This window comes from Sparus aurata, chromosome 21 (genome assembly GCF_900880675.1).
Source record: "Sparus aurata chromosome 21, fSpaAur1.1, whole genome shotgun sequence".
Lineage (NCBI taxonomy): Eukaryota > Metazoa > Chordata > Actinopteri > Spariformes > Sparidae > Sparus > Sparus aurata.
Window position 1 is genome coordinate 13,787,332 of NC_044207.1, and position 25,084 is coordinate 13,812,415.

General features: G+C 41.2%; 1 protein-coding gene across 1 annotated transcript; it reads left to right on the forward strand.

The window, feature by feature from the left end:
* The first annotated feature begins 967 nt into the window (after window positions 1–967).
* Window positions 968–19,432, forward strand: pip4p1a (phosphatidylinositol-4,5-bisphosphate 4-phosphatase 1a). Its single transcript, XM_030402967.1, has 7 exons — window positions 968–1,231; window positions 2,265–2,458; window positions 6,747–6,853; window positions 8,626–8,731; window positions 11,666–11,718; window positions 13,300–13,390; window positions 16,501–19,432. Exons 1-7 carry the CDS (start codon window positions 1,114–1,116, stop codon window positions 16,642–16,644), a joined length of 813 nt encoding a protein of 270 aa, XP_030258827.1. The 5' UTR covers window positions 968–1,113; the 3' UTR covers window positions 16,645–19,432.
* Window positions 19,433–25,084: the final 5,652 nt, after the last annotated feature.

Genomic DNA, 25,084 nt, shown 5'->3' on the forward strand with positions numbered 1-25,084 from the left:
TCCAGTGAACCTGGCAAGCTTAAAGGGGCACTGTGTAGTTTTAGAGAAGAAATTCAAACTCAGAATTTTTATACTTAAGATATTAATGAAAACTCAAAAATATCTACTTTTTCCATGACTGAATAAAACAAGCTGTTCTCAGAGAAATAAGGTCCTGAGAACACTGTTTGAAGCTAGAAAGGTGTCAGGGTCTGCCACATATAAACAAAGTGAAACAGTATGAAAGTGTGTTGACCTTTAAGGTCAGTTTGTGTATTCAATTTACTCAGTCATGAAGAGTTTATTTAGTTTGTTTAGGCATAAGAGGATATTTCCCTTCTGGCTAAAATTCCTACATTGTGCACTATGTGATAATTGTTAATAAGAACATCTTGTTTTCATTTAGTTAACTGATATTCTTTGAAACCAAGTTATTATTTGATTAATTATATTAGACACTAAATGCGGGACTTTTATTTTGAAAGCGTCTCGCTGTGAACCGACAACATCTGTGTTCCTGTGAATCGTGTGTGTGCGTGTCTGAGATGTGCCTGCATGATTTTTGTTGAACATGATGAAATTATTTACTGTGCACCTGGCTGATCAAGGGTACAAGCTCTTACGGTGTCTCCGAAGGTGTGTTATCTCACTAAAACAAAGTTTCGTTATCACGAGATCTCGAGAAAATTATCCCGTTATCTCGGGGAAAACGGAGGAAATTAACTCGTTATCACGGGAAAACGGAGGAAATAAAATCTATGACTGCATGGCCATTTAGGGCTTCTGTATAACACTTTAAGACAAAAAAATGAAATACAATTCTGGATACATAGGAGAAGTTACATTGTACGTTCTAAAATAAAAGCTGCACTGTTTACAGTATGGCAGAAAGGCCCCTGTTGTTGGAAACTGACTGATAGGTAAATCACAGGTAGCCTACATTAACACCCATTCGGTGAATCGGGGGCATCCCTCCCCATCGCTGGGAGCGCGGTGCCACACCTCCGAGCATCGTTACCGCAGCAGCGGTGGTGTGATCATGTGACGCCTGCATTTCCGACACAACAATACAACACCGTTATCGGTCTGCATTCACGCTCCCACTCCCCCCACCCCCTACGCCTTTCTCTCGGTATGGCGGATGGCGAGAGGTCCCCGTTACTATCGGATCTGGGAGATGGTGCTCTTGGCAGCGGTAACGGCGGGGTCTCTCCCGGTGCAGCGCCCTACAGTGTGCCCAACAAACCACAGAGTGAGTATCCATGGTGCTCTCTCCTCCACCCGACTCCAGCCTCTGTTAGCCTAGCTTGCATTAGCATCCACTGACTGAGCATTCTGGTTAGCGTGCTAGCTCTGCTGTGACAGTGACAAAGAGACAGCCTGTCCTGGCTGTGTTTGTGCGGGATGTAATGTTAGCTCCAGTAATATTCATATATTGGCATCTGGCGTTGAAATGCTTCATTTTGCAATCATGACGTGAAGCAGAGACTGGGGGGAATATGCTAACTGGCTAACCTAGCAACCATTATATTAGCCTTGTAGCTAGCTCTTCTTAGCACCGGCAAACCTCTCGTAAAGCTTCGGGTGTGCAGCTCAGCAATATTATCACTGACATACATTTTATTTGCGTTCTCTAACACAGATTGTTGCATGTGTTTCAGCTGCTGTGCGATGCCCACTGCACTCATAAGCTAGATAACTGAAGCGCTTAGCTAGCTAGCAGTCTGAGAAAACACCTGATTTGATTGACACATGGAGAAGCCATTACTGAGGATGCTGAGGGATGCTGCAAGAGAGAGCTGCGACCAATGACAGCTCGCACAGGGAGGGACCGTGTCTAAATTCATTATTGGAAAAGGAATGAGACATGGCTTCTTGTTATGTTTTGCTCCCACAGCCAGCTCTCAACGTTTTACTTGTTAGAAAATCAGAGCAGACTGTACTGTTTGTTGTATCGGATCTCTAGATGAAACTGCCCCATTTACACACTCATTCGCCCAAACATTTTTTTTTCTCTTTAGACTGTTATTTGTTGAAACTGGAATGCTCCACATTCCAGGAGAGTTTTGCTTCTAAAGCTCCTTTCAGTTGAACTCGAGACCCAATCTTATTATCTTGTTAATCGTAACGTAAGAGGTTACTTGTCATGGGAACTGAGGCCTTTTTTTCCAGTACATTGCACAACACTTGTGACCACGTTCCCTCAACAATCCAGTAATTTGCCACTGGTTGGACTTCTTTTCTTCTTATTGTTCTGTACCTTCCTTGTCTCCCTCCCTGCACAGGCTTCCCTCCCTTCCCCAGCCCGACTCAGCCCTCAGTGCTCCTAGGGGAGGACCCTCCGCCCTACTCTCCTCTCACCTCCCCGGAGAGTGGCAGCGCTCCTGTTATCAGCTGCAGGGTGTGTCAGAGCCTGATCTCTGTGGAGGGAAAGATCCACCAGCATGTGGTGAAGTGCGGAGTTTGCAATGAAGCTACGGTAGGTTTCTAGAAGAGTCTGTATTGCCACATGCAACACACACACACACAAACAGTCTCTTTATATATGCACAGATCCTTGACCAGTATCCTAAAGGGAAGATTCACACAAAATACAAAAGCATAGTTCCTGTCACTAACCTCTAGCAGTGTCTACCCACACAGAAGCTTTAGTTTTATTTAAGACAGGTTTTGAAATATGTGTCTCTGAAGGTTTCTGCCTTCACCTCAGTACGGTGGAAGGTAATGTAATTGTTCTTTTAGCCATGAAAATTCAACAGCATCTGTTTCCAGACACAGTATCCACATAACATAATCCACAGAGAGCTGTAAAGCCACTAATATTCTCTATAATCCTCTTGAAATGTGGTTTTGTGAGCAAGTCGCCCCGATGAAACTTTTAGTTTTAACTCTTTAAATGTACTGTTTGTGGTACTTAAACGTCATGAAAATCTGTATAAATGCAATTATATAGATAAGCAGTCCATTTCAGTGGCTACTATGAACACTGCCAACAAAGTCTGATTTGCAGGAAATCAACTGGTGAGCCTCGCAGCATAAAACAGGAAGTTTTTTTTTCCCGGGACATTCAAGGACCATTTCAATCCGTACTTGTTTAAATTTGGTTAATTCAAAACATCCACTGCTTAATAATTTAATCTGTAATGTGATGTGTAAAATGACACCTTTCCCATCACGCTTGGTTGGCTAGATGCCATTCACCGTATTACAAGACACTGTACCTCTAAATTGATTTTGAAAATGTTATTTTAAGGGAAAAAAAGTCACATAATGATGCTTTAAGCGCCAACAATGAAGGTAGTAGATGGAGCCCACCTGTCGTTTTGACAATGGTCTCATTGTTAAGTTTCTTTTTTAGTTACAAGGATATCAAAATTGATTTGACATTGATACACTGGAGCTTTCCATTTGCTACCTTCCACTCACTAACTGAATGATAGTGTACTGTGACTGGTCAGATGTGGCAAGACACACCAAATTACCAGATGCATCGCTATGAATAGTTGAACACAGGTGGATTTCAATTTAGTTCTCAATATTTGAATATGTTTAAAGTCCCACGAAGAAAACGATAAAAAAAAAAGAAATGATTGGTACACTTGTAGAGCTGTGTTGAAGATAATGCAGCATGTAATTTCAAAAACTATCACTGTCAGATTTACGGGTTGAAATGGCTCTGGGAGTGTGCGTCACCAGCTATGCAAAGTGATGTGCAGATGGAAGAGAGATTCTAAAATGTGTCCAGATGCACCAATTGGCAATACGAGCAATTTACAGATAGATGGAACAAATTTAGATGTCGAGAAATATGTCCTGGATGTGCAAATATAGATGTGGCAGACCCATATAACACATACAGATGAAGTTGCATTTATTGAAAGTGATCTAGATCTAGAACATGTATTGTTAACACTGCAGAAGGAAGTTGTTAGGCATGTGAGATTTGTTTATTAATGTGTACAGGAGACAAAATATGTAATTGTTGTATCTTTGGGACAGCAGTTATTATTTGAAAAGTTCAATCTACAAAGTCTTTAAGGTCGTTTTTCTTTGTGTCTGTCCCTCATTGTCAATTAGGCTGATAAATTTAGATGTATTGTGAAAACACAATTTAGTCCACCTCAGCATTGTTTTGGCAGTTGAGGTGGGAAACAATTGATGGAAGTAGTTGCAAGTAAACAGTATAAATGATTATGTCACTGCTTCAAAAACTGTCTTTATTTCATTTGGTTCTAATCACAAGGCAGAGCCGCTCAATAGCAGTGACTCAGGACAAGCTGTGATAATAGAAGCCGCGATTATATATTGAAGTTTCATGACTTATTTAATCACAAAGAAATTCATATATTCATATTGTGGAAAAGGTTAGTTTTCCTTAAATGCACACCATCATTCTTTTTGGATTCATAGTGTTATTAAAAAATGGGCCGAATTATAGAAACACCTGCCAGTATAAGCAATACAGTTCAACAGCAAAACAAACTGCAGCCTGTTGAATCAACATGTACCCAAAACAACAATAAGAACATCATAACCTTCACGGTGACAGGATTTATTTCAGGTCTGGTGTATTAGACCGCATTAAAAAGTAATATGAATGCCGGGGCGCCCAGTTAATCAGTTGGTAAAATGTGCACCCCAGAGAGGCTGTGTCCTCCTCTCTCGACGGAGAGGCTGTGTTCAAACCCCTCCGCAGCAGCCAAAGGTTCAAATTTGACCTGTGGCCCTTTGTTGCATGTCATCCCACCTCTTTGTCATCCTGTTTCCTGTCACTCTTCAGCTGTACTGTCAGAATGAAGCCATGAAAAGGCTGACACATCTCTATACGATGATATTGAGGACTAAAGGTGACAGAAATTAGTCAGTCCACTGCCTAATAATTACTTGTAATGTCAGTTTTCACTCTATCATTACCTCCCTCCCTGCAGTTCAGATACAATCCTTACTGACTCCCAGGGCTGTTTTAAGTGAAATTGATAGTGGAGCAGGAAACTCAGAGGGCTCAATCTGATCTGGTTAGTCGGAGTTTAATGATGCAGTAGAGAGAACCATCAGCAGGTTAGACAGCAGGATGTTCTATTAAGCCCAGAGGAAGGTGTGTGATTGGTATAGTTGTACTTGTGTGAAATACAGATGAAAGTTTAATTCTGTCTGTGTGAGCTCAGTGTCCGTGCCAACTGATTTTGGCCTGCAGTGGTATGTGACCAAGTGAGATGAGACAAGGTGGGCTGTGACAACAGACATAAAAAAGAAAACGCTTATACAGTGTGTACATTTTGATAAAATAATTGGGCATAAACCAAGCCATATAAATTCAAAAATCTTCAAAAACACTGTACTGGCAGCCTACAAAGTGGGATCAATTGTTATAATGAGAACCAGCTCTCATAATTAGATATTGTTGCCCAGGCATTTTTGAAGTCCACATCTGTATTTCCCTTTTACATTGACATTAAAGTTAGAAGCATGGATGAATTAACCTGTTGCTTTGCAGAAGGACACCACAAGGTCTTAAATGTCCTCCCCTTTACACCAATCTGCTACAACAAAAAAAGGACTAACAGTTGAAGTAAATTACGTTAGTAGAATTCATGTGGGTGCCAGTTGACACACATAACCCACCCATAAACCGTTGAAGACCAAGCACACCCCATGAGCAGGACAGTGCACCCTAACATGCTGCAAAACCTACTCAGGAATGCCCCAAGGGACGTGACAAGGAGCTCAAGGCATCAACCTGGCCTCACAATTCCCCAGACCCCAGTCCAATCAATCATCCATGGAATGTGCTGGAACAAGTCAGATCCATGGAGGCCCCACTGTGCATCGGACTTGGCTCTGACCTTTTAAGGCATAGGCATAGGACCTCTTTGAGTATCCTGGCGTGTCTTCACCACTGACTTTAGATTCTAGGAGTACTGTGGGGCATTCATGGATTGAGCTTCTTCCACCATATCCCACAAATGCTCGGTTAGATTGATATCTGTGTAATTTTGAGGCCAGTCAATCAATCAGAAGGAAGTATGGTTGCTGACTGTTTTCGTTATCTATTAATCTTTTAGACATTTTACATGCAAAGATGTAAAAAAAATGCTGGTTCCAGCTTCTCTTTGTCATTTAAGATGGTAAATGAAGAGTATTGAGGCTTTGTATTGTTTTTTGTTGTTGAATGCTATTTGGAGGCAAGCTGGGAAATTGTGATGAACATTTTCCACAATTTTGAGCCCATGTATAGACTGAACAGTCAGAAAATTATTGGCAGATTGATCGATAATGAAATTAATTGTTAGTTGCAGCCCTGTTCCTGAACGTTTTTTGAAGTGTGGCTGGGCACTTTGTTTTGCTGGGGAGGAAAAGGCCATCAGAGTGTGCTGTTGCCATGAGGACGTGCATGTGTATGTGTGAGTGTATGTGATTTGATTGCAAACAGTGAGACCTTGATGAATTGGCATTAAATCAGTTATTACCAATAATATTAGAAATAATTGAATAATTATGTTTATGTCATATCAAAAACAACAAGCTGCTCCAGAGCTGTCAGGGACAATGAAGCACCAACAGTATCATGACGTTTCCCACCTTAATTCCTAACCTGTGACTGCAGTACAGCCACTTCAGATATCCCCCAGAATGCCTCTCTCCCTCACGTAGTATTGGTTAATTCACGTCTGTCAGGAATAATTGGCTTGTTATCTCCTCCTATTCTAATGCGTTGTTCTACTGTCTTCTTATCTCCTCCTCTTGTGTGTCTCTGTCTCCCTCTGCAGCCCATTAAGAATGCCCCAGCAGGGAAGAAGTACGTTCGCTGCCCCTGCAACTGTCTGCTCATCTGCAAAGTCACTTCCCAGCGGATCGCCTGTCCCCGGCCATATTGGTGAGAATTTATTTCCGTGTGTGTGTGTGTGTGTGTGTGTGTGTGTGTGTGTGTGTGTGTGTGTGTGTGTGTGTGTGTGTGTGTGTGTGTGTGTGTGTGTGTGTGTGTGTGTGTGTGTGTGAGGGCGCATGTGTGTCTATGTACGCACCACTGTGAGACTGCAAGTACACTGTGTGTCTTGTGTGAGAGGGAAGTGAAGCAGAGGAAACAAGGTGCAGCGGGAGCAGCAGTCCCTCAATTAAGGCTGTGCTCCCAGCGCAGTTTACATGCAGTGCTCAGTGAGCCGGATGAGGAAATAACAGGCTCATTAGAAAAGCAACATCATGTGTTTCACTTCAGCATATTGTCCGTGTCTGTATGGATATTATACCATATGTACTTTGTGTTGAGTTTGGCCAGATTTTATTCAGGAATAACGTTTGTGTTGAGGTTTCATCTTCAGGCAAACTTGAGAAAAAAATCACCAAATTAATTCAACATGTACCTGCTTTAGTTATGCACTAACTTCCTGCAGAGTAGCTACTTACCAAATGCACATGTAGCAGATTCATTCAAATGATCATATCAGACAACAGAATGAGAAGCCTCTTCCACAAGTTCCAGTAAATGTCTCTTGTGTATCATTTTCCAGCACATAAAGGAAACATTATTGGGTTGCTGAAAGTTCAAAACTAGTTGGACAAAAAGTTTCACGTGCGTTCTGTCAGGAAATTGGCACAATGAAGTCATAAAACCCTTTTTACAGGTCAAGCAGATTGGAATGTGTTGCATAAAAACACGAGGCTGATGTCAGTCACTGAAAATGTATGGCTTTGACAGCTCATCTGAACATCATGCTGTGTAGCCGAGTGTAATTGGTGAGACAGATAAGATTCCTTGTTTATGCCGGAGGCATAAAATGTGCAAGAGAAACATTTTTAGCAATCTCCTTTTTTAGGGGGGTTAATTCAATGCTGCCAAATGTGTATAATTTTGAAATGCACATCACTAAATCTCTTGTCATAAAGATCTGAAACACATAATCCAACTGTCAGCTTCAGCACGGATCAAAAAGAAAAGACTGAAGGCTAATTGAGGTGGTTGGTTAAATATTTTGCAGTTTGTCATGAATGAACTAGGCAAAAAATAACTTTGTTTTTCAAACCAAATGAAATGTCGTCACATCTTTAAAAATAATCTCACAATTTACCCTTAACTAGTGATTTGCCTTTTGACATAGGAGTTTCAGTTTTAACTTTCTTCGGGAGTATCATCTCTGGACGGTGAATTTTGTAACAGATAGTCTTAAAATTGGAAGAGATGGTGAAATAAACGTGGACTTTAATAGTTGACTTTTGGGATTCTGAATGTAACTGTTCACACTTCTGATTTTATTACAGTTGACCGAAGGTTTCCCACTCATTTAAAGTTGTACCAAAAGGTTGTACATATTCCCCAAGGGCCACTCTTACTGCATTAAATTCCTCTTGAGAGTTTACCTCCATGGTCGCTGCTTTGCATTCATAACAGACATGCTGACTACAGCAGACACATCTCTACGCTGCTGTCTGATCAGTGATTCTGAGCCACTGGAGTCGTCTGAGGAAGTTGGTTGTAGAAAAGCTCTGTTAGCAGTGATAAGGGGATTGGCTGCTGACGGATCTCAGAAAGTGAAACTGTCGTCAGCCTTTCCAAAACATCAGGCAGAGATTATTAGCTCTCACTTAACACTGGATAATAACTTGAGGCATTTGTGGTGTGATTGTTGACTTTGTGCATCTTTCTCTTTCTAGTAAGAGGATAATTAATCTGGGTCCAGTCCATCCTGGTCCGGCCAGTCCTGACCCCCAGCCAGCTGGAGCCCGTGTCTCCTGCGGACACTGCAGCAACACCTTCCTGGTACCACACTCTCTCTACTCTAAAGAAACATCCCCCAATGATGAAAAGAGTTGGATTGTAAATAAAATGTTTTTCTTTGAGCAAGGAAATTCATTCAAACAAAATAACCCAAGCTCAAAAGTCAAATGCTTAGTTTTTGGAGCTATTGAATCTCCATCAGATGTATGTCTAAAATACAGGAAAGAGTATCATAGTTTTATGAGCAAAAGTTTAAACTAACAGTCGATAACTTCTGCTGCTTTCAAGACAATAACTACAAAAGAGAGTTTGATGACAACTTGAAGTAGCATGGGATCATAGGAGTCATTGTCTTCATTGTTAAACAACATCTATCTGAAAGTCTACCTACGAATGAGCTAGCAGCCTACACACTGAAGATGCCAAGTTACCCTAATGCTAACCTTATCACCTGTTTAATGGTACAGACGTAATCAAGTTAGCTGCCGTTGCTGCTTCTTTTGTGGGGATTTAACAATTTTAGTACCAGGGCTGGCCTCCCCTGTACAAAATAAGCTCCCACAACACTGTTTTGCTGCAGCACCATCCCTGCTTCTGGGATTAGTACCACCCAGGACTGGTTTTAAGAAATACAGCCAGAGTGTCACCACATAATTGTGACACCACTTAATCCATTGACAGGTGACCAAAGGACGTGCAAAGGATATGCAGCATAACTTACAGATTTCCTTGCGTTCAAACAATGCCGGAAAACAAACAAACAAAAAAAAGAACATAACACAACAAGATTATGATCAAAGGTCCCGTTGTTTTAGACACTTTAGTGCTGAAATGTTACATATAAGTGCTTTAATACAATACTAATTTGAGTATCATATTAGTGGCATCTGTAGGTTTAATTTAAAAAATCCATTGATTGCCCTTTTCACCCTCTATGATAATCAGTGGGAGTTGGAGCATGATTAGAGCTACACTGTGTATTCAGTCTCTGGCACAGTTCCCCACCGCTTCACTCTCTCTGAATGACCTATTCCAAACAGACACATCCATCAAGATCACTTCTACTGTAGAGGGCCAAGATCCAATAAAATGTTTATGAAGGGGTGATTCATTAATATGTGAAACATCTGAATAATAAAACTGCATTGGAGTTTTCTATCTGGGTTTTCAGGTAAATATTTTATCATTTGTAGCAGACATATCTCATGACAGTTTCACTAGGTCTGTGAGGTCCCTGTTTTGAAATGTTCTGTTGTACAGCCAGAGAAGTGAATTATTGAAAAGCCCAAACATCGTAGCGCCAGGCCAAGTAAATGTTGAGTTACTGCTGTAGATCAATAACCCCATCAGCTTTCTGCTGATATATTCGAGCCATTTACCGCTAAAGGGGAAGTAAAATTTTTAACTTACTGCTCTTTAACAATGTGTAGGACAGGTAAAGATGTTTTGGATATATGGTGAATAAGAGGAGAGCGGCAGAGTCATGGAAAGAGAAGAATAGAGTTATAAAAAGAGGTGAGATGGATGTCTTGGGGTTTTCAGTATTCAGTGGGACCTTTCCTACCTGCTTAAAGACAAGCCAGCTGAATGAAAATACAAATCTGTGCCCTGGGTGGCGTCGCGGTGATCCTTTTGTCGCAGATCCAGTGATAATGTTCTCTGTGCTTCTCATACAGAGTGTTTTTTCAGAACAAGAAGAATGTGCAGCATGCACAATACACTCTGCTCTGCGGGGTTTACAAATGTCTCATACCCCAATGTTAGAGAGGGAATAAATGTCTCCACTCTGAAAGAAGACTATTTTTCTTTCTCATTTCTTGGATGACATGCAGCGCCCATTGGCGAGAACTGTGATGGTTGTGTTAAAATTCTTGGAATGTGTCGTCAATTCGTGCAGCAGCAGGCGTATTTAAATCCGTGGTCCAATTTAAAGACCATCTGCAGTTTGACAAAGAACTTATCGTTAAGTTCTACGAGACAGTCAAACTATGAGCCCCATCGTTGCAGATTTGCATTTGCATATAGTGCTGAGTAGAATTGACATTTAATTGATGGGTAAATCTACAAAAAATGCCAAACATTTGCCAGTTCCATCTTATGAGGAGTGTTGCTTTTCTCCATTTGATATGATTGTAAATGGAATATCTTTGCATTTTGGATTGTTGTTTGGGAAAAAAAACAAGCAATAAGCTGCAAAGACCGGTGTGGATGAATCAATTCCAAGAACATTAATCGCGAAACTATTTTGATTGATCAATCATTTAAGTCATTTTTCAAAAGGACAAATCAATTAATCATTAAAATAATCATCAGATCAATCGTTGAGTAAAATACATCATTAGTTGCAGCCCTGTTGTGAAGTCACGAAGCGTTTCAACTTGTTTTTTTCTTTTCTTAAAAGAGAATCATTAATTTAACTGCGGTATGCAGGTTTGATCTCTTTACCCAGTCAGTTCGATGGCAAATAACCCTCATAGTACAGGGTCCTTCACATCTCCTCCATTAGTCATTTCAATGCCTCAGATCAGGTCACTAATATATAAACCTTGTGACCAGAACAAACACATCAAATACATCTCTAATTCCAAATGCAGAAACATTTATAAGCATCCAGTGAAGGACGTTGCACCTTTTTAACAGCTTCACATATTTGCTCTCCTCTTATCCTCTCCACAGCTATACTGAACTTGTGTGTTTTAAAAAAAATATTCTAACTCTGTGTATGTTTTTATGATGAGCAATGTTGGAGGCAATTGAAGTTTCCTTTTTAATGAAAATGAATAAAATAATAATTTCAGAATCCACAGGCAAGGAACACAGCAGCAGGAAAATAACTGGTAATTTTATGTTAGAATGGGATTTAGTTATAATTGCAGTTATTGTAAATACTGGTACTTTTTGTCATCAACATAAAGATGCATGTTGTTTTTTATAACTCAAGCTGAAGGTCACACATCTTTCTCCTCTTAATTCCAGTGGACAGAGTTCACAGACCGGACGCTGGCCAGGTGCCCACACTGCAGGAAAGTGTAAGTAGCTATAAGCAAATCTTCCGTTACAGCCCCTCATTCTCACTGTACATTTACAGGGTATATTTACATACTCAGGCATTCAGACGTCTAGCTGTATCTTCAGTTCAGTAAAACCTATGAAGAGTGAGCAGGTCTTGCTCAAGGATAGGACATACACTTCACTTTTGTGAATCAAACCTGTGACTTTCTGCTTGTGTGCCTTTGTCCTTGACCTCGAATGCCTCAAGAATTTCTTCACCAGCCTCAGAGTGTGTACATGTGTCTCATGATATGTTTGAGTTTTCTGATCTGTGACATTAATACCTCAGGATTTTCATTGAAATTTGCTGCAAACCACATTCCCATGACTTTTTCCAGAAGCTTCTTAACATGGCGAGCAAAGTTCATGGGACTTAAGGGACAGGATTTAGCAAGCGTAACCAGAAACAGTATGATGCTAACATTCCAATCACTTAAATCAATCAGTTATGGAAAATCTGCGTTTTTACAGTTTGATATTAAATGTTTCTTAAATCATTCAGGCAGCTAAACCCAACAGGTTTCTTTTTCCGAATCATTTAACTTCTCAAGATGCTTCAAGAAGCTGAGCCAGTGTGTTAGTTGTATTCATGCAATGCACAGGTGTCCAGGGAGGGTCTTTATATACAGCTGTAGTCATCAGACATAACTGTGTCAAATCTAAAATGGCTCCAGAAGATGGATTGAATGTGGACAGGTGCTGTGTTAGGTTGAATTTCTGCAGGTGTATCACTGTCATCCTTCATGTGTTTCTATCCCCAAAATTTCCAAACTGCAATTGTTGATCCTTGAGTAATTCTTGAGCTTTTAATAGATTAAAAAATATGTTTTTAACCTCCATCCCTGTTATGTGATGGGGCCTTTTTCACAGAATGTTTTCACAGGTCACAGTAGGGAATGTGAATTCCTGAATTCTATTTACCTGCTTCAGTTCAAAGGCCCTGGTATTGTGGATGCTGGTCACTGTATTAGTGTCATGGTTTACTCTGAACTTCAGTGGAATGGGGCCATTTTTAATATTATTAGTAATCCAATTTTTACATGTCAAAATTCCTTTTGAAAGCAGCTTGTATCTCAGAAAACACAGTCATATCTTTCTAGGGTTCAGCGCTGGAAAAATATATCAGCTATCATCATTTGAATCCATCACAGGTTGTATATTTAGGAAAATTTTGATTGGGCTGTTTAAAAAATTGTATTCGATTTTGCTAGTTATGGTCTGCCTCCGAAGAATGAGCAAGAGCCATTGCTCATTCAGCAAGGAGTTTACAGGGTGGCACACACAAGCCAGAAAATGCAGAGTGAGGCATCAGGGAGAAACGGTGGGTAGAGCCAAAAATCCACTCTTTAATTGCAAAGATTTCTCTTCCTGCCTGTAAACGGCTCTGGATCAGAGCAGCTCTGCCCCGCCTCTCTCCTCAAAAGCTCTCCGATGCACGGCAGCTGTATTGTTGACATGTTTTACATATCGCCCAACCCTGGGCACGTCACTACTTTTAATGTGATTTAATTTTAAGGACATATTAATTTTGACACTACTCTCCCCTGTTGGTCTTGCAGCTCCTCCATTGGTCAGAGGTATCCCCGGAGGCGGAGCTTGTGGTGTTTTCTACTCTGCTTGCTATTCAGCATCTCCACCGCGGGGCTGATGGTGAGTGGACGCCACCAGACACCACCCTAACATTGAAGGGATAGAGATCTCTTGTTTAGTATTAAGAGATTATCAATACCTGTTTTGTTTTTTAGAAGAAAATGACTGCTCTTTGTCCTCCCCTGAGGTTCATAATTTAAAATCTTACAGCTACAGGCAAAACAAAGCTAGTAGTAGGAACAGGGTGATGACAATCTGTCCTTTTGTTGTCCCTTGTTTAACACAGAGGCTGTGCCCTCTCCAGACACAATGTGACAGGCATCTATTTGTTAGTGAGATATACCACAAATACAACGTAGTTTAACTGTAAACAGTGTTCAGGTTTCAACACCCCTGCTTAATAGCAGCAGAGATTATGTAATTCTCTATAATAAGCTTCTGTTTTCCCTTTCTTATCTCACTCTTTTGTGTGCATGCAACCATGCAAAGCTTTTAAGATATTCTGTATTTGGTTGTTTCTCTTATTTGAATGGATAAATAAATGAGAGTGCAACAGCAGAATCAACTCCCAATTATAGATCACAGATTTTAAGACATTCGGGACGAGAGCAGGAATCTAAAAATAAACTGGATACATAGAAAGAACCAGATAGTTGATCCATTCTGCTTCATAAACAGCAGAGGGTGCAAGATGAGCATGAAATGGCACTGTGCAGTATAGACACATTGAACACAGGTTGTATATGTGCCTGTCGGCATGGAGAACAGTAAGCAATGTGCAGACAATAAATGTGCTGCATTGACAGCGCTGCATAATTTCTGTGTCGTGGCAATGAATGTCACAATATGAGATCAGCTTATGTTTGATAAAAAGGTTGTTTTAATTATAAAAATTGCACAAGAGCACAGGGTTTGACAGTTTAATCTCCGCCATGCATCAATAAGCCTCATCGGCAACCACCCAGGACAAGAAACGGATGAAACTTCATTTCCAGACTGCGTATAATTAGGACTAAGGAAGCAATGGTTTCACAGTTCTTGAAGGTAGTAAAGAATTGAGGGTAGTTGAGGAGATTCATCAGCATAACAGCTGTAACGTTCTGGAGCTGTGGTGTGTCACCAACTCGGCAGCATGAGCGAAGTAATGCCAATTAAAATGTTAAGGTCCCCGAGAGCTCAGAGCAGAGCCTTAGTCATTAAAACTTTACTGATCACTTAAAGAAGAGGGGAGGAATTCTTTTACAGCTGATTTATAGGTTTCTGTTAAGCAAATTTGAGGGTTTTTTTATCCAACATGAGCTGTTTTAAACCCCTCAAGGTTAGAAAAACATGCATGTAACACACACATCACCTTGTCTGGACATCTAGAGCCAGTGTCTTATTAATGAAACTGTCTCAGTTTTGGTCTTTGGATAGTAACTTCATCATTTGTACATATCAAAGTGCATTTACAGGTTTTCTTGAGTACTACTGTATATGTGAATTTAGTAGTTTAAAACCTTTTTAAGGCTCCAGAGGAAGTTTCATGTAATCTGATACATTCCCACCAGTGATTTTTCACTTAGTGGCTATGTTGCATTGTGGCTAATGAAGACAGATTGTTGGAGTTACCCTTTAAGCAGAAAACAGATGCTACAATTATAAAGTGAAAGTGTCTGCACCATACAGCAGCCGTGCCAGACGCAGAGATGCAGCACAGAGTAGCAGGAGTCAGATTTCGCTTACTACATGACTAGAGTCAGGAGCCAGGATGATGGCGAAGGAGTTGTTATCAAAATGATCATTATTTTGGATTTAAACCCAATGCTAACAGGTAATCTGATAACGTTAATGAGGAAAAGGGAGTTGGTTAACTCACTGTGAAGTTGGAGGTGTGCAGCCTGTCGCCTGGAGCTCCGTTTTGTCCCTTTACTCCCACAAAGTGAATAAAAACCATTCCCTGACATTTGATATTGATCCTCTGTCAAATTACTGTTGTTTTGATCTGTAGATGCATTTTTGATGAACAATAGCTGTGCCAAACTCACAGAAACCATTGCATTTCCTGTGACTAGCTTCCTTCATAATAAAAGTCAACTCGTTTCGCCTGTGAAATGCTTTTTATGTGAAGCACAGATAGTGATGGTCTTTTCTTGTAAAAAGACACAGTGATCAATAACACCAGTGCTGTCACAAGCTTATTAGTTGATGAGAACATTTCATCTTGTTTTTTTTGTCTTGCAAAGAGTTAGATTGTCCCTCTTGGTCCATGGCTATTTGTGGAGGCATAATATAAAGATAAATCAAAACCCAGGTGCACTCAATTCAACTGCTTAAGCATGTTTCAAGCATGTCTTTATCCTCAGCATCATTTATGAATTAAATGTAAGCATGTGATCATCAGACCAAGTTCAGAATAAAATCTTAAACAGGGCATCTGGATTTTAAACATTCTCGATGGTTTATTCTAGATAACATTAATAATCTGAGCCAGCCATGCGTATCATCCAGGAGATCTCTGGGTGTCAAAACAGGAGCCGAATCTTTTGACACTTTTTATCTCCATATTAGCTCCGTCTGACTTTGAAAAAGGAATTCTTATTTTCTCCGATATTCTCCCAAAATCCCTGTGGGTTCCTCTCAAAGTCACTTTTGCCATCTTCATTAAATAATTTTCTTCTGAGCAGCTGCACACTTAATACTTGATGGGAATGCTATTTTCACTCTTACCGCTCAGTCACTCAGTATTGAATATGTGCTCCTCCGTGAAGATTTGTGCATTTCAGACTAAAATTCAGTCTGGTGCAGGTGGATTAATCAAGGACTGTGGATACATTTAAAAACTGAAGGTTTTGGTCTGTTTTGCATTAAACTGTTTTACAAGAGAATCTGTGTTTGATAAATTATTGTAATGCTGTCATGAAAACAGACTTTGAAACTGTGAAAATCACTGGATAATTGGCTGTAATTTTGCAGTTTGCGACAACATAAATGGGTCACATCATAAATGCATAGAACGTTTTCAAGCCTAATTTTAGCTTCAGCTCTCTGGTTCCTTCGTTCAGCCTGATTGGACTTGAGCTGGCTCATTATAATCATCATAACACACTCAGAATGTGCTTGTAATTCCCCTAAAAGGCCTTTTGAGCAACATCTGATTTTCTAAGAAAGTTTTCTCTGTCACTCTCCAGGCGGGAACGTGGGCGAAGGCTCAGACCTACCAGGGGATCTACGCTTCGTGGGCCGTGCTGCTGCTCCTGGTTCTCGTCACCCTGGCTCGGGCCTTCTACTGGGCCTGCATGAGGGTCAGCCAGCCCCTCCAGAACTTCACATAGAGCCCCCTTCAGCCATGCCGCACCCTCTTCCCAACCCACCAGGCAGGAGGAAAGATGGCTTTAAAGGAAAAAAAAAAACAACAAACACAAAAAAACAGAATATTTATTTAAACCCCAGACAGAAAACGTTCTCCTCCTGCTCCTCCCGTCCCTTCCCTTTTAGTCAAACGTGTTTCTAAAACTGGATGGCGGTGGCTGCGACTGCTATATATCTATCGGTAATTATGATGATGCGTATAGCCTAATGTACTGTTTATCTGTTCTAATCTCGTGGCCAGTGTGGGGTTCATTTTAACATTATAACAATTTTTCTTCTTCTCTTTCCCCCTGCGCTGTTTATACATTTCGGATTTAGTCTGTGGCACATCTGTTGCACTCTTCTACGACGAGGGCTTAGAGTTAAATCTTAGATGTGAATCTTGCCCTTGTTTTTTGTTTTCGGGGGACGGTCCTCCTTCAATCCTAATTTGACATTAGGTTTAGTATTTGAGCATTTAACATTTTTTTTAACCTGAGAAATTATTTTGTAAAAAGCGGCGATGAAGTCAGATGAAGCTAACGAATCGATGCCAGTAGAAAAAAGAATTGGCGGGAGGGGCGTCGGCCTCCTTTTCCAGAATCAAAAAGATCAAGTAGGTGTTGAAACATGTCTGAAAAAAAATTCAGCAGTATGTGAAGGTAGGCTACGATGTTTCTGAACTCAATGTTTATGCCGAATTATCCCCTGGGACTGACTTTGATCCAAAGCAGCTTGAAAGCCTTAAAAAGGAGGTGTGATAGAAGTACTCAACACACACACACGCACACACACACACACATACATACATACATACATACATACATACATACATACATACATACATACATACATACATACACAGCCACATGAATGCATACCGGTACACAACAAAAGAAGGATGCTCTTTTTCGAGTTTCAACTGCTCAGACACCAGTTTGTCAAAGGCATTCCAGCCTCTCTCCTCAAAGACAGGCCTGCAAACAGATTTCCTCCATACTGCTGTCCTCATTCTTAGCTGAAGAAAAGTGACATACACGCCCATTTGCATAAAGTATAGGTGCATTATGTTCTGCTCCTAGAAGAGTCTCACCACATTTACAGCTTTTTTCCTTTCATCTAAACTATAGCAAATGGGCTTACTTTTTTTAAGACGTTTTACCTCTTTTATTATTTATTTTCCCATAATACCTCAGTTCCAACTTCAATCTCCAGCTGAGATATCATAAACGGACATAAAAACTGAAGTTAAAGCTTATGTTAAAACATGAGCTCTGCTTTATGAAACAGACCAAAATATGAAACTGTTACCTGGGGATAGTGACCACAGAAAACAATGCCTCTTCATGTTTGTTGTGCAGTGGCAGACAGGCTTCCTTTGTGCTGTCACTCGGGGGGGGGGGGGGGGGGGGGTTAATAGGTAGCCAATCAGATAATTTCACTTTTCTACATCCATTCCACATTGCAACTGGTATAAATTGCAGTAAAGAAAAGTTGTCTGTTGCCAGTTTAGAGAATTTTGACTGTTTTCTTCCTTACAAAGTAACTCAAACTGATCAATCAGTGACCAGCACAGTTGGTGATTAAATAAATTCTTGACAACCGTTGCAGCTGCAAACGAAAGTACCGTAATGCTAATTTCCCAGCATTTTAATTGCATTTCGGAGCGTTCATGGTGAAAATATGTGCAGTTTTTGTCATTGAAGATGGAGGCTAGCCCTGAGCTTTCTTTATTGGTCGGTTCCACATTGAGTGTTAAAAGTTACGACACGAAGACTGATGTCAGTCAGAATAGGTCAGTGACATGAACACAAACACACTACACTCTACATTCTCACTCCGGTGTAAGTCCCACAAGGACGCGTCTGTGGTTCTGAATGTGGTAACATTTCTTCTGTTATGAGTTCTGTATTTTTTGTTTTGATTGTAAATATATTTGTCGTTTATGTACAATGGAAGTGACTAAGCAAATTATGTTGCACTCCGAGCTTAACACTACTGCTGTGATTGCTGCGGACGTTTTATTTGTTGTTTTTAAGAAGGTTATTTTTGCAACTCTTCACCTGTTACATATTTAATGATTTGATGAACTACTAACCTAATACGCCTCCGGACGCTCGTGTCCAAATCTTGAACACATCGACATACTCGCACCAACAAAAAACATTATGAATCACATTCCCAGGCAATGACATTTTTATCTCTCTCTCTCTCTCACACACACATACACACAAACACACACCCAGCACCTTATACAGTAGTGAGAAACACTGCATACACCAAGTAAGATGAGATGAAGTTACCTTTCCAGACTGAACTGAGGTCGCGGACAGTTCATACGGTGTCATGTTATTTATTATACATGCTGCAAAAAAGGTCCCTTTTACAAATAAGTCATTCATCAAGTCCTAAAATCGCATTTATTGTCAAAGAAAGTCTGTTCTGGGGTGAGATTACTTCATTTTCCGCAAGCCTGGACCAACAGTAATTGTGTTTTTACTTTTTTGAATTCAATAAAAAATTCTGCCAGTTTGAACTTAAGGTCAGTACATTTACTTTTAAGTTTTTAAGTTAAAAGGCAAAAGATTTTGGGACAGAATTTAAGATGACATGACTTGTTTAAGAAGATCCTTTTTTGCGGTGGAGTGATCATGTTTTATCCATGACTGCAAAAGAAATCAATCATGTTAATGCCAATAATCAAGACCCTGGCTGATGCTCTTTTCAGAGTTTGTTTACACACAAATAAAGACATGATGATGTACAAAACACCGAACGTGAGTTCTTTTTAATCCATGACCTCTGTTGATTTAATTTTTTAATCTTTATTTAAAAAAAGTAAACACATCTGCTCTTACTCGAGGCTGAAAGTATAAATATTAATGTTAAAGATGTTTTCGTTCCATGATGCAACGTTTTGAGGTAAACCTTCCTGACGAAGATCTTCAAGGTTAAGCTGTTGCATCAGAAATGTTTTGGGAGCTCAATATTCAATATGTGGAGCAGCTGTCTTTTTACTTTACTCTGTATGCTGCTTTCATCCTGCACTATATTTGCCGTGGATGTGTACAACACTGTATCCAAACCATTATTTTTTTTTTGTATGATGTTACTTCACAGCCCGACTAGATAAGCACAAGTTTCCCCATCACACCGGTGTACAGCCACATTTCATCACATACATCGCATTTATGTGTCTTAAGCTATCTACCGTATTGACGTTTCTGAACACAAGTCGTCTCACTATCATATTTACATGTTTGTGACCTGATTTTCATATCTGAGGCGAAGATTATGGTGGTGGAGTTACAGGCAAAAAGCCAGTGTTTCTGTAAGTCTGAAACCACTGGATATATTCAAGGAGACATAGGGCATCTCCATCTTCTTTTCTAAATCAAACCAGGTGGCTTTTGTGCCTGAACCTAACAAGAGCAAAAGTGCATCATTGTAACACGAAATTGAAAAAATTAACCAGAAGAAACTGATGTTGCAACCATAAGAAATGCAACTTTCAATTCACAACATATCCTTGGTTTGCAGAAACACAAGCTTTTATTCTGCCGACTGTGTTGCTGAGGAAGCTGAATATTGGACCAGGACTGTCGAACCTTTTTGAATAATGCTTGAAATCCTTCCTGTCTGAACCCGTCCTGTGTCTGATCTTGATGTTTGGAAAAAAGGAGGCAGGGAGGCATCATCCGCACTACAGTTAGCTCAGGTACTCATTAAACCAATCCCTGAAAAATACAGAGCGTATTGTCTCGACTCCTGACAAGGAGCCCCCTTGTAACCCTTTCTACATACATTAATGTACGTTTACACTGTAGGTCCTGTTTGTGCAGGTTTGTGCTGGGTCTGAGTGTGTGTGTGTGTGTGTGTGTGTGTGTGTGTGTGGAAAAAAAATTAAGGCACGAAGAAAATCATATTTCCCATAAAAAGGGATTAATAAAGTCTGTCTTCTTTATCTTCTTTTCATTAACTGCTTTATCTATTAGTCCATAACTTTTAGCTAATTTGAACCATTTATCTATTAGGGTGGATACTTAACTGTTCTGACTGTCTGTCCATAGTTTCTTTTTCATCGTTAACCATTTCAACGTAACTGTTCAATAACTAGCCTATTATTCATGCTCTTAATTGCAAAACATGGTGTTAATAGGTAATATAACTCAAGTTGGTGGTCAGTTCTATTGTAGCCTTGCCGGCAGCCTTAAAATGAGTGGTGATTGTAAATATACCAAAGATCAGCATACACCAATTGATCGTGTTTGTGTTTATTTACATCCTCAGCACTCATAGACTACGTGGACATACTTTTTTCAAATCAAATAATAATCCCCATGCTTTCACATGATCTGAGTTGTTATACAGTCTTTCCACGTAGCCCCCACTACAGCTACCCACGAGGTGTGAGTGGGGCTTATTCTTTCGAAATCACTGATATAATCCATGCCATCCGCCAGCCACCATACCTAATGGTTTTCAGTCGCATCTGTTCATTTTAAAGTGGACACACACACACTGTGTTTACAGAGTAGCCCCGCTTTGGAGATAATGTTGTTTTTTTCTGAAACCTGTGATTAAAGCCGGCATCCACTCTGTTAATTAGGATAATTCCCAGTTATAAAAAAAAACGAGTTAAATCAAAACCATTTTTCTTCTTGTTGAACCTGAAGAACACCAATTTCAGAACCTCTCATTTAAAGCTTTGCGCTGCTCTTTCAAAAATAAGCCCAATTGTTTTTTTTTTTCATCATTAAGAGAAGCTCTCCCTTTTTTCCCCTTTCTATTCCCACAAATGGCTGGAAAGAGCCTAGTCCTTTTTTCTTTTCTCACACGTCCTGGCCCCTGTCGGCCTCTTGAGTTTCATGCGGATATATTTTTTGCCTGGACACAAAGAGATGGAGGGATTAAGGACATTGAGAAACCTTTCAGAAACCACAGCTCCCTGGAGAGCGGCACGAACCAGGGAGGCTGAGAGACCAGAGAGAGGAGGGGAGGAAGAGCGAGGAAGACAATTGGTCCCTTAACCTTCTTGTTTCAAATGAGAGGGCGTCGGGCTGCTTTTATTCTGTAGCACAACAAACACTCGGCCTCTCTCTCACTTGGACCCACACTCCTACTCGGAGCGCTTTCGGGTCCATTTTGTCATTTTATTTTTCATTCATGATATTATACAGCTTTGCCTCCTCGGGGGAACGACGCTGCCTCCGCTCTCCACTTTTTGTTCTCTCTTTGCCATCTTGATGGTTTTCCCCCGTGAGATACTTCAGTGACAATTCAACTGATGTGAGATTCCTAAGATGGATGGTGTGAGACAGGAAAATCTCATTTGTTCGGCTTATTTGTGCCTTTCTGACGCTCGCTGCCACACTCAGTCGTGCTGGTGCTGTATGAGAATTTTCACTTCACAGCTGACGAATCTTTGGCTGATTGCCATTTGGCCAACCCACTCATTAGGAAAAAATACTCTTGTTAATGAGAATTATTTCTCTAACAGCATGACTTGAGCCTTTTTTAAATGCAGCCGCACAACAAACCCAGTGTGTGAATGGTAATGGCTCTCGCATCATTATTTTTGGATGATATATGTGTTCCTGATGCCAGAATTCAGAGAGAAGCCACCGCCTACTAATGCAACAGCAGCGGTGACAAATGTTTTCATTTGTTTTCATTTATTTGCTACTCAGCTTGCCCATTCGCTTTTCCTTTTTCCTTTCCCCATACATGCACACGTTTTCTTTTAGACAAACGAGATTGAGTTTGAGTGCTTTTAATGCCATATCACAGAAAAAGGATATAAATCAAACTATTTCTTATCGAGCATGGATGATTGGTAGGGAGGAGTCTCCGTCCGAGGAATGAAGCTGCTCTGTAGTTCTGGTGGTGCAGCAGCGGATACTTCTGTATGTTTTCCCAGACGGTGGCAGGGTGAACAGACTGTGGCCGGGGCGGGTGTTGTCTTTTAGTATCCTTTGTGCTCTTTGCAGACGTCTCACTGACGACGTTGATTTATAGTTGAAACCAGGAGGATTTCAGGTCTGAGCGTCTGCGGCCTATTCTCGCCTTCCTTTGTCTAAAATGTGGTACCAACATGAACGTGTCACGAATCACAAATGGGTGTAACTATTTTGAGAATTTCTTCTTGTGTAGGTTGAAGAAGAGACAGTATTGTCGTCTTTTCATCGGTGACGAGACGAGAGATGTTTTTTCAGATGGAAGAATGCCCCCCGGGTGATGCTCTGTACATCGGTACCAATGTTGTTTCGGGTGGCTTTCATCAGAGGAGCCTGAAGCTAGCACGGACACGCCAGCGACACCTGATGAATATATTGACCCGGGAAGAGACCGGCTGTGACGAGGATCTGACTTTGTTCACCTCTTGCTTAGCCCCGTTAGCTAACACTTACGCGACCTTGAGAGTGCCTCAGTTTTTACGTTTTCCAGGAGCAGCAGAGGTATCAGGCATAATCAATTCTCTGGGAAACTACCACATAAGCAGTGCAGTGCTCCTTTTCCCACTTCGAAGAATAATGTTTCATAATACACCTTTTTTTTAAGCATGACAATCGAAACGCTTGGGGTGAAACCATTTAATCGCTACATCCCTAATCAATACTCTCGCTTTTAGGTTCCTAAAAATGCATTTCCAAATATACCCATTGTTCAAACCTGGTTATTACACTGGTAATTACATTGTAGCGCTAATTAGTTACTTACTTTATTCTCAAATCATCACCTACTATTACCAAGCACCAATATCCAATGCTTCTAATAAATCATTCCCTCTCTCCTCTCTCTCTGTTTCAGTTCTTCCATGTTTTTAACCGGGCTCCATCAAATCGAAGTGAGCGGTCTATTCCACTGACACACACACACACACACACACGCACACACACACGCACACACACACACACGCACTCTGAATGTCTCTCACGCCACGCACACTCCCCGGGCTCCTCTTGCACAGTGTCAGTGAATATTGCAGCAGTAAAATAGGCAGCCCCTCGCTAAAGCCTTGATCCCTCTTACTTCTAACAGGATTTGACCTGTAAGTCCCGGAGCATGACCCTCATCTGCTGCAACACCATCATCCTGTTTAACATACACTCTCGCTATTGTCCTCTTGTCTCTCTCTCTCTCTCTCACACACACACACACACACATTTGGAGGCCCTAACTCACACGCACGAACACATTTCAGGGCCCCCGAAAAAACGTCACTACCCTTCCTTCCCATCCTCCCGCACACACACACAAACACACACACACACATGCACCCACTGTACTGCATGATGCAACTCTGCTTAATTTTTACGCTTAACACACAACCTGATGGATCCAGTTAAATGTAAATCGCAACCGCTCCTGGCACCACAAATATGGGAGAGAGGAAAAATAAGAAGATGACAAGGGATGGAGGATGGAGAGAGGAGGATGACGGAGAGGTGGTGGTGAGGGGGGGGGGGGTTGTCAACTTGCTGCGAGAGGATGATACGATTGAGCGAGTGAGAAAGAGAGAGATGAAGGGGAAAGAGGGAGGGATGGGAGGACGCGGGTAGACGAAGGAGGGGAGAGATTGAGCAGGCAGCTAAGCACCAGATTAAACTCCGGGTAAAACAAACAGTCCTTTTAGTTGGGTCTCAAATCCAGACTTAACCCCCCCCCCCCCCCCCCCCCCCCCCCCCCCCCATCCTCATCCTCCTCATCCTCAACACAAACACACACAGTTCGTCACAGAGGAGATAATGCGGCTCGCCGAAGGAGAGGAGAGGATGACAATCTCGGTGGAGAGCAAATTCCTGTCTCAGAGCCGGGGTTTTGTGTGCCGTTACCCAAATTGCCCCTCAGGGATTGTGAAGTTTTATTACACCCGGGCAGAGGTCCTTCATTATATTTGTTTTCTTCTCCTCCGCAGCTCCTGCTGTTGATGGACTGGGCTAATATCTGGCACACAGAGCACGCAGAGTAAATAAGGCAGATGAGAGGGTTTTCTCCGCACATATCTGTGTTTATATTACATCTTTACAGTAATATCCCCCCGACAATGCTGCTCGCCTCAATATTCGGCCCGTTTGTTTAAATCTCTCTGTCTGTCAGCCGGTTCTGGATGCTGCCCGGGCGGCCCCATCAGTCCGAAGGCTCAATTTCCAAACTGTCAGCTTTTATACTCACTGTGAGGCCTCTTCCTTTGTTTTGTATCTGTGTGTGTGCTGAGCGCGCGTGTTGTGCGTCGGCGCAGAGATATGTCTGTGCCGAGCGGCAGCAGTGTCCTCTTGCACATCTGCCTTTGAGAGGAAAAATTTGAGTGTTTCGCGGCGGAGAAAGTTTCGGCCGCTCCTCGCCGCATCAAGAAGCTGTTAGAGGGCTGGAGCGAAGTAATCTCAGTAGTATCACAAGGTCTTCATCTGCAAAGTTTGCTCA